The sequence below is a fragment of the Amphibalanus amphitrite genome, unplaced genomic scaffold, assembly GCF_019059575.1.
Source record: "Amphibalanus amphitrite isolate SeventyFive unplaced genomic scaffold, NRLGWU_Aamphi_draft 000605F_arrow, whole genome shotgun sequence".
Lineage (NCBI taxonomy): Eukaryota > Metazoa > Arthropoda > Thecostraca > Balanomorpha > Balanidae > Amphibalanus > Amphibalanus amphitrite.
Genome location: NW_024882099.1, coordinates 119,714 through 130,330, shown reverse-complemented (window position 1 = coordinate 130,330; position 10,617 = coordinate 119,714). Strand labels below are relative to the sequence as shown.

General features: G+C 48.4%; 1 protein-coding gene across 1 annotated transcript in view; it reads left to right on the top strand.

The window, feature by feature from the left end:
- Nucleotides 1-10,617, top strand: part of LOC122394683 — a 112,640-nt gene continuing 102,023 nt past the window's right edge. The window contains exon 1 of the mRNA XM_043391718.1: nucleotides 1-190. Within this exon, the coding sequence (XP_043247653.1) occupies nucleotides 180-190 (11 nt within the window). The 5' untranslated portion in view covers nucleotides 1-179. The remainder of the gene's footprint in view (nucleotides 191-10,617) is intronic.

Genomic DNA, 10,617 nt, shown 5'->3' with positions numbered 1-10,617 from the left:
CTGCCGGGCCGTTATCGCGTGGGGCGCGGGTGGCGCGGCTCGAGAGGCTACCACAGAGCTGATAGCGGCGCACCGAGCCCACTCGCACAAGGTCTCGGCCAACAACACCGGCAGACCGGCACCGTGGCGCAGCCAGTCGACTCAGCGGCCAGCCGACCAGACAGACACACACTGCCCAGATGGCCCGCAGGTGAGCGACAAGCGCACGGCGCCCACTACATCAATAGCCACTTTGTTTGACAGTGATGTGAAAAACGAATCAGTTAATGCAAATGCAACATGTGTAAAAGCACGCACGTCTTAAATGTTTAAAAACAAAGAAATGTCGCATAGCTCTAAACCTAACAGGATAAAGATACCGGGTGATCATTAACCCGCGCCCTGCTGGGCTATTCAGCCATACGCGCCCTGCTGGGGGGGGGGGGGGGGGGCAGATTCTGCCTCCTTCTGTCTAACTTCCGAACCGATGGTCGTAGAAAGACGGGGAAAACGGCAACCGAAAGCTCTCAACAAGGCGGATCTTAACCCTCGCCCGTAAACGGTGTTTTGCCACCTTCGCCCATGCAGGGGGGGGGGGGTTGGTGCGACCCCCTCTGGCGTTTGAAAACTCTCTGCTCTCAACGAGATCTCGCGATTGGTGGTATATTTTTTGGTCCTAGGTCAACATTTGACCTACTTATGACCGGTCAAAGGTCAAATTTTCGGAAAAATCTAACTTTTTCAGATTTCCGCGCCGATTGCGGCAAAACGGTAAGAGATATCGACTTGAAACCTTCACTATCGTGATCCTTGATCAATTCTCTATCGTTTGGTGTGTATTTCGATGTCATAACTCTAAAAATGATGCGTTGGGAGCATCGGAAGTCTGCAAGGTCATTTGTGCATTGGGTCACGTCAGGCGTGTGACGTCACTGACCTGACCCTGACCCAAAATGAACTCCAAGAAACAACCGACGATGCCTGAAATGGATAGCAAATTCGAATTCAGGGCATCAAAATACCCCGAAAAGGCATACAAGTGCAATAAGTCATTACAGGTCAACCGAGGTCACTGACCTGACCTTGACCTTTAGTAACCTTGAAAAGGTCAACGGACATTGTGCCAATGTCAAATCAGCCAGTTATGATTCTAAAACAATCCATCAGTGTGTCAGGTCAGTCGGCATTTATAACAATGTGAAGCAATCTCCAATTTAGCGTAAATCTGGCCGGAGGTTGTTCCCTTTATGACGTCATAACTCCGTGACCTGACATGACCTTGACAAAAACAAAAGTTGCGCAAAGGATACCCCATAGGGTGCTGAAAATTTGAGCAGGCTATCTGAAACGGTTCGGCGTGTAGCTAAGAAAAACCTCAGGGGGGGGGGGGGTCGCACAAGCCCCCCTACATGGGCGAGGGTTAAGAGCCGATTTTTTTTTGCTTAAAGGTAGATTGTCAGCTAAAATACAAAATTTGATCTGTGGTAGAACCAGCACTCCACTTTACGAAACTGAAATCAGATTTTCGAAATTCGGTCTGAGTCACGAGTAATTTAATGTTGAAACTAGGATTTCACCTACTTTTTATACTATTTTTACGTTAAAACCCACTAGATTCCGCAACTATCACTATATTTGAATCGCGTGAAATCGGAGCTTCTCTACGAAACTTCAAATCAAAAGTTAATTTACGGTTTTTCCGAATATCAACATAATAATATCATGCTAGGTTATGAAAATTCTGAATGTATTACCAGTTAAATTATTTTCAAAAACCGTTGGCGTTTCGCATTTTTCATTTTGCAAAAAGAAAGCAGAAATCGATTCCCCGATGCTGTGGCTTTGGACAAGCTTTGGAGATTAGTAAACGTTAGTAGGGTAGGGTGGGGCAAAGGGCCCACCCTACCTTTCGGGACTCCCTATCTCTCTGTTTTTCATATTTGCAAGAAAAAAACGAAGGTACAGTTGTAGACTTCATTAAAGGGATTATCAGGGTTTAAAAATTGAAAGGAATCGGCATAAATTTCCAATCAATGAACTCCCCAGACTCTGCCGATTCTAACGATATGCATAAAATGTAAATCGGTACCAAAATTTGCGAGATATAGCCGTTTCAAAATTGACAAAATTGTACTTACTCACGCAAAACAAGTAGGGGAAGGTGGGGTAAGACGGCCCAGCGGGGCAAGACGGACCACCAGCCCTCCCGGCTGAACCGCTGCTGGTATCTACTGCTTTATGCACTCACTGTGTTTGTTTTCCTTCGTAACAATGGCCACCATGAGCTCATGCTGCTAGGATGCATAGCTTTTGAGTTATTGAGAAAAATGTTGTTTTTCGTCAAACCGATTTAATATAAGAGGTCTGCGGGTGATTCAATTACGGCGCCTTTCTTGCATTATTAGTTTCTATTTTGCACTTTACTGTGAAGAACAAAGTTATAAACTTAGTTATAGTCACACTTTAGGAAAGGCAAGGTTTTGCAATGTTGGGCTATTTGACATATACTTCATGATAATGACAGAATTTAGATTTGGGGCAAGACGGACCACTGTGGTCCATCTTACCCTGTGGTGGTCCATTGTACCCTGCATATGGAAAGTTCTTTTCCAAAACATTGACACAAGTTTAAGTAAGCTAATTTTTCAGGAAGGAGTCTTTGTTGCATGTGAGCCATGCAAGCAAGTGCTCAGTTAGCATGCATTCATGCCAAACGATAATCAACACACATGTTCCCAGCGTTTAGCTGCACTTCCATCACACATGAGTAAAGAATAAAGGCTCATTTCGTTATTTTACCATTCTGGTTAATTTTTCTTACAAGAGTACAGAGCAGAAGTGTAACACACATGAACGGATAGCAGGCACTGCTGGGTGGTCCGTCTTACCCCACGTTTTTTCTTGTCTGAGTTTTTGACATGTCCCTCTTCAAGAGCATCCACCACCTAGATGTCTTTAATTTGAAATTTAGTCTTTACACATATCAACAGAGGAAGGATTGAGCATTCCGAAGACTATAAATAATATGAATTACGAGAGCAGTGTAGCAAGATATGCGGCCTCAAACCTTAGCTGGTCCGTCTTACCCCACCTTCCCCTACTTGGGCGGCCAAGTTGGCCCATCGCTAAAATGTAAATAAAGATCAGCCTTGGGAAATTTCGCCAAGGCCGCCGCACCGCACTGGCGATTTCCGCAAGACTTTTCCATTGTCTGTTTTGTTTTTGTCTGTTGTTTTTAGAGCCTTGCAACAAGATTTCAGTGCTTGGCATTGGATTTGGATATGAACAAATTGAAGATTTGCTTTTCAATAAGACAGCAAGAGTTATCAACATTGCCAAAGTTATTATTTGGGTGTGATTTGAATAGCTTGTTTGCTGATCATCAAAATCTTGATGTAAATATCATTTAAATGTCAACAATTTTCAAGGGTAAATTTGAGTGTTTTATTTCAATAAATTGAAATGTAAGTGCATCAGGCACAAGAGCTAAGTTTGAATCTGATTATTTTGTCAAGAGTGGTGAATCTAATGTAACGTCTTGCGAGAAAGCTTACCTAAGTGACTGAAGAAAGCGCTACAGTTTTTCAAGATCTATGTTGATCTGTTTTTCGAACAACAGGTCGTACAACATGATGTTGTGACTTGACCTCTGTGCCCTGTACGTCTCCCCTGCTAGTGCTGCTGCAGCAGAGCCCCGGCTTCAACTACGAGTATAGTTTGTTATGGGTGGGCTCTCCGTGAACGTCTTGGTGCGTTTCTACATATCGTTGCTGTGAAAGGACGGTACATGAAAGAATATGTAACTTGTATGTTTTTTATTGTCCTGGTACCTACTTAATGTATATTTTTGTTGTTTATGAGTGATAAATGAATATATTTTGAGGAAAATTGAGGCATTTCATTTTTAGTTTGTGGAACAGAACAGAAGAAGCTGTTGAGTGCGGATCATGCTTCAATTGAGAGAATCATCCTCAGTTATCTACATATAAGCATACTTTGTAAGCTCCTTGCATTTTGCCAGCTTCTACTTGCTAGTCAAAGTTGTAAGAAGGGTTAGGGAGAACAATTGGGACACATGCCACCATGTGCAATCACCAAACGAATGAACGTGAGGGCCAAGTCCTTCACACAGCATGGATACTTATAGGTACTGCACTAATGTATAATGTTCATTATGTTCATATTAGCAACTCACCCAGGCAGCCTGCCTTGTGGTATTTCTGAGTTTAAGATTTTGTAAGACTCACACTAATCAATAAGGTAAATTATATTGATATGTGTTACGGATTACGTCTTGTCGACTGCTGCGGCTGTGGGCTATCCGCTTGGATGGTGGTGCCCACTGCTGGGCCGATAGTGGTGCCATCTAGGTGCTCTGAGTACCGAGTCCTAGAGTAGATAAAATGTACTACTGTAAAGAATATGGCTGCATTTGGCAACGCTTGCGCCAGTTATTTGTGTCATTGCGCCGGTTATGTCGCTCTTTTTGTTTACATTTCGGTAGATTTTTCGTCGTTTGTTACTCTTGTCCTGATTGGTTATAATCGGACGCGTAGTAGTTGTTCGCCAATGATTGAAGGGGGCTCAAATGCGTCTCTTTTCGCGGGCTTCTGGCCCCCATTCTTCGTTGAAAGGTCATGTCGGGAGATCGTTCGTGGATCGCTCGTGAATTTCGTGTCGTGATCGAATCTGAGGTCAAATAGATTCGAAGGTCAAGAGAGCAGAGTGTTTAAGCCCTGAGCCTGGTCAGTGAATTTTCCGTCCGCAACAATATGTATGTGTAACGCAGATGCGTTACATTTTTTTCATCTTTCATGCTGAACTGCAAGCTGTGCCACAAGCTGAAACACGGCCATCTGCGAGCGCCGCACAGACACGGTCAGCCGGCTAAATCGGCTGTGATACCCTCTCTCCGTCCCAGCTGCCGTCCACACAGACGGCGCAGTAGGCTCTGACAAACAGGGGTCCTCTATAGATGACCACCCCACTTCATGAGAACCCGGATCTGAAGCCAACAAATAGCATACCGAAACGCGCCATTCTGCCAGCCTCGAGCCATTAATCAGTTTAGCCTTTGGAAAACAAGACTCTGTCCCACGCTCGGCACCCCGCCAGAGAACAAGGAGAGGGGAGTGCAGACCGGCCCTGATTTGAACCAAAACAAGAAAGGGGAGCGGGGACCGACCCGGTTTGTACGAAAACAGGATGAAATGGAACTCGGTCGCCAACGACAAAATATAGGACATCTGGCCGGAGCTGACTTCAAAACAAGGGGGAGCGGAGGGCCAGGCCCGCCACCTGGCACCTCAGGCGCCGTGAGCGCCGGCGGCGAATTCCACCCGATCGCCACGTGAAAGGGTGCGACTGCATGGCCGGGGGTGCCGAACTTCAGCAAATCACGAACGTTTGAAGGCGGAGCCAAACGCACTTTCTGAGAATGGAGGACGAAGATTGGACAAGGAGATGCTGCCCGGCCCTCTGAAGTATGACGTCATCAAAAGTATAAGTTGATGAAACGGAACTGGAACGCGCTCTGGTCCTCGCTCTCTCGGACGACGCATCCCGCGCCGGTGGCACTCTCGGCCCACGTCTCTCGTCTGACATCGCGGACAGCCCACGAGACACCAGCGGCTGGCATCACGGCGCCGGCGGCGCGGCTCTGGCCGCCGGGCCGGGCGCTGGACGGACACGACCATCATGTCAGCGACTCCATCTCAAGTAAGGTCACGCGGTGAACACGGGTGCGCACCTAGTCCCTAAAATCCTTCAAGTAACCCCCCCCCTCGTTACTGCTATGTGAGCCACATTATATTCCCCTTTTTAGGTGTCGTCTGCAATGTTTTAGGCCATTCAGTTTAGGTAGTTAAATTTATTCTTGGGACTTTCAGTCTAGGTAGCTTAAGTTCACAATTCGATTTCGGTAAACTATGTAACTGTGCGCGTGGCGCGAGACGCGTGCCGACGTGGACCCTCGTCCGGCGCCCCGTGGTGATTAAGGCGGACGGAGGGGATTATACACCGTGGGGAGTCTGGAAAGGGACGGGCGACTGTGTACCGCACCGCGCGGCTTGTGGGGCTCAGTTGATGGGCGGCCTGGGCCCAGAATGTTTCTTTTAAATTTGACGTGTAAGGGAATTTAAGGTGTTGCGTCGGAGTATGTAAATAAATGGGACTTGTAAATATTGAAATACGAGTGTGAGTATAGTGCTGAAGGGCAGGGATCGGAGGATGGAGCATAAAAGGCCATATGCCAACCCACAGTCGGGAAAGAGGTCATTTCCAAGGTGTCTGGCCAGAGCAATTTACAACGATCAGTTTTCTTTATCTGTTTGATTTTACACAGTGCACACAGGGATTATACGGGGAGCACAGAACACACACAGGACCTCCCTAGCCTAGCCGATACTGGAGCTTCTCCGGTTGACTCCTAAGTGCCCTTGCCAGTGGATTTCCTGGCACTCCATCCTCCCCAAATTATCCCACGGTCCAAACAATAGCGATTACACACAACATACACAGGACCTCCCTAGCCTAACCGATACTGGAGCTTCTCCGGTTGACTCCTAAGTGCCCTTGCCAGTGGATTTCCTGGCACTCCATCCTCCCCAAATTATCCCACAGTCCAAACAATAGCGATTACACACAATACACACAGGACCTCCCTGACCTAACCGATACTGGAGCTTCTCCGGTTGACTCCTAAGTGCCCTTGCCAGTGGATTTCCTGGCACTCCATCCTCCCCAAATTATCCCACGGTCCAAACAATAGCGATTACACACAACACACACACGACCTCCCTAGCCTAACCGATACTGGAGCTTCTCCGGTTGACTCCTAAGTGCCCTTGCCAGTGGATTTCCTGGCACTCCATCCTCCCCAAATTATCCCACGGTCCAAACAATAGCGATTACACACAACATACACAGGACCTCCCTAGCCTAACCGATACTGGAGCTTCTCCGGTTGACTCCTAAGTGCCCTTGCCAGTGGATTTCCTGGCACTCCATCCTCCCCAAATTATCCCACGGTCCAACAATAGCGATTACACACAACACACACCGGACCTCCCTAGCCTAGCCGATACTGGAGCTTCTCCGGTTGACTCCTAAGTGCCCTTGCCAGTGGATTTCCTGGCACTCCATCCTCCCCAAATTATCCCACGGTCCAAATAATAGCGATTACACACAATACACACAGGACCTCCCTGACCTAACCGATACTGGAGCTTCTCCGGTTGACTCCTAAGTGCCCTTGCCAGTGGATTTCCTGGCACTCCATCCTCCCCGAATTATCCCACGGTCCAAACGATAGCGATTATACACAACACATACAGGACCTCCCTAGCCCAACCGATACTGGAGCTCCTCCGGTTGACTCCCAAATGCCCTCGCCAGCGGATTTCCTGGCACTCCACTAATCAATTTACCAACGGTCCGCACACAAGCAACACACTAGACCTTGTTGCACACGAAATATATGTAATTTTATTCTACATGGACACTGCAAGGGATGGAACCGGGGAGATAGATGATGCACGTCACGCCCCTGTGCGTGGAGAATCCACCGACGCGGCCATGGGTTAGGAGGGAGATGAGACGCGAGTAGAGACGCGGACTGTACAAATAGAAAAATCGGGTTTCCCGAATGGCGCTAAACTCGGACAGACCCCACTAGATATAAGGCCTCGATTGAGTAAGCCCTGGATGCGTGCAATAAGTCGCGAAATTAAACGTGAGGATGAAGGCGAGTCGGGCACAGACCGCCGAGGAGGGTTTCAAGAAATGTTACCCGGTCAGCCTCGTGTCCTGGCTCGGAGGGGACGACGGGCTGTAGTCTGTCTAACCTCTGGCTAGCGGACACGGGACCAGTGGCCCGATTGTTCCGGCCCAGGGTAGGCCTGGGTGATAATTAAGGTCACGTGGGCCGTCGCCTGGGATGTGTATCGGCGGGTGGGCCGCCGCGAGATGACGGTGTTCCGTCTCGGATTAACAGCCTCGGAGGCTGGGCAGATTTTAGGCTGCCGGGCTGGCCCGGAAGCCCTGAACTATGACTGGAGCGAGATGCGGTCATCAGTATCACGGATGGACCTTAGTTACCCAGCCCGGTTTCAAAAAGATAGGTAGGCCCGCTATCGGTCCCTCAAGTGGTCGGCGCGGGACGTCATTTGAAGAGCGACATAGATAGTTTCGGAGGTGGTTAGGACCCCGGGCGTCTTAGCGAGGGAATCGTATGCCGCCGGAAGAGTAATGCCCCGCGAAGGAACGTATAATGCCGCAAGACGGGGGTGAACATTAGATACCGAGCATTCGAGTCGGGTGATCGCAGTCAGACGGTGCTGGCCACCCGCAGTCAGTCGAGTAGCTCCGGCCATGCTCTGGTCCTTTCGAATAGGTCTGTGACGACAGCTTAACTACCAGCCACGGATAGATAGGGCTTTGGACGCCTATGTGCTGGTAGTCGACGATGTGTGTTGAGTGCAGGATATCCCCGAGTGGACCTGCGTGCGTGGAAGACGCGTGTCGTCTTTGTAGTTAGCCGACGAGAGCTAACCTTTTTTTAGGTCGCCGGGTTGGCCCGGAAACCCTGAACTATGGCTGGTGCGAGATGCGGTCATTAGTATCACGGACGGACTTTAGTTACCCAACCCGGCTTTCAAATTTTAGATACGTCCGCCGCGGAAAGCCCGGGCTACTGAGTGCCCTGCGAGCTCTAGCTCCGGAACCGTGGGCTGGAGTGTGTTAGAGATGCTGACTGACCACTGGCAGCAGAAGGTAGGTCCACGCGTGAGTGGCAGTAAGACAAGGGCTGCGTACGTTGTTGCAAAGGTTTACCGGCCCATGCTGTAAGTCCATTGTTCGCTCAACAACCTGCGTGCGTGTGTGTTTATTATTTGTGTGTAGGTAGTTCGGCATGGTCTTGGACCCGCTATAAGTCGCGTAATTCAAGGGCGGAGTGCCGAAATCTGTGGTGGTTCGTATATTCTATTCGTGTAGCGTGAGCATTATGAAGCGTTTGTCTGATGTACGGAGCATTGTGGTTATGAAGGGATAACGGTTAATGAAATTTAAGGCCAATGACTCAATAATGACTTGCGCACGCCTTAGCACCACCGGGGGAAGTTAGGCAAAGAGGGAGGGATCGGAGACGGCTAACTCTGATAATTATGAGGTATAACTGGACGTATGACAGAAGTGAGAAGGGATGCACGAGTGGAAGTATGATTGTTGTGTATATCCGGTGGGAGATAGCCCTCAGCTAGGAAAGGCGCTGTTGTTTGAGAGTGGGACTTTTTGTTAAATAGAGTTGATTTTCTATACCAATATGATCGAGGGTAATTGATTATCATTTATCATTATCTCCCATTCCCTAACCCTGGCCTATGTGTTTCCGATGATTGATCGCCCCGGAGAATGCAAAGACAGAGTCGGGACGAGTTTGCGAGGGGCTGAACCGAGAAGGGCTTTTACGAGTAGAAGCGCACCCACTAGGCCGATTTTAACACCCCCACTCGAGCCAGCCCACCTGCTGAGAAGCGACCGCCCGGTTAGCCCCGCAACGCCGCGAAATCCCGCTACAGATTTGGCGCCCAACGTGGGGTAGGATCAATCAAAGGAATCATGAAGTCGGTGGACGGACGTGCATTGCCGAACCCAAAGCTAAAATTTCAGAGGAAATGCGAGCGTGAGTGAGAAAACGTATTATGTCTGAGCTAGATGCAGTGGGAGCTGGTCACTCAGTGCAGCGTTACTCGGGTTAAATTGATTTGATTGAAATCAGAAAGCGTGGATTGCTGGAGGGTGTATATATCATGAAGTGATAAGGGTAAATCGAGGATCAATTTTAAGTGACGGGCGAGCGGGCTTGGTATATTTTTTTCGGCTACAGGTATCGCTAACTAAAATTATGTGGCTCACATCTAGCGAACCCTAACCTTGAGTGAAATCCCGTGATCCAAAGTTAGAGTAATCACACCGAGGATGCCATTTTTAACCCAATTTTTAAGAGATTGTACCCATCCTATACCAAAAAGGTGCAGTGACCTATGTGTGACCCGTGGACTGACCCGCCTCTGGAGAGAACTGACAGGAGACCGGCAACCGTCCACGAGCCGTTCTCCGTGACGGAAACCCCCGTTACAGAACAGGCAGTCATGTATGTTGCCGAACCCAATGAACGTACTAAAAATACGACTGAGCACGACGCTATGAAGAAATTGAATGTGCTGAAATGAAAATCAGGATTGAAGAAGGCAAAAGTCACCAATAGGACGCAGCATACTGAAATGAAGGTGACAGCGCAGATTGTAAATGATTGAGGCACGTTTTAGAAGCAGTATGGAAAGCTGAATTGCGATAAGAACAAGAAGGACAACACACAGCCGAGTGACGGCGAGAAAGAAGACATTGAAGTAGTATACCGATGGAAACGACGTTGATACTAAATGGCAATGGATACATGCAATCACAGAAAGGAAACGACAGCTGAGAAGAGTAAAATGCAAATGATTGAAGAACTGTAACATCACGAAGCCATTTGGAAGAGCAAACGTGCAGCACAGAGAAGAAGAGACGCCGACAAAAGAACAGAAAAAAGGTAGTCATCAACAGCGACTGCCTGACAGCCAGTGCCCAATGGAA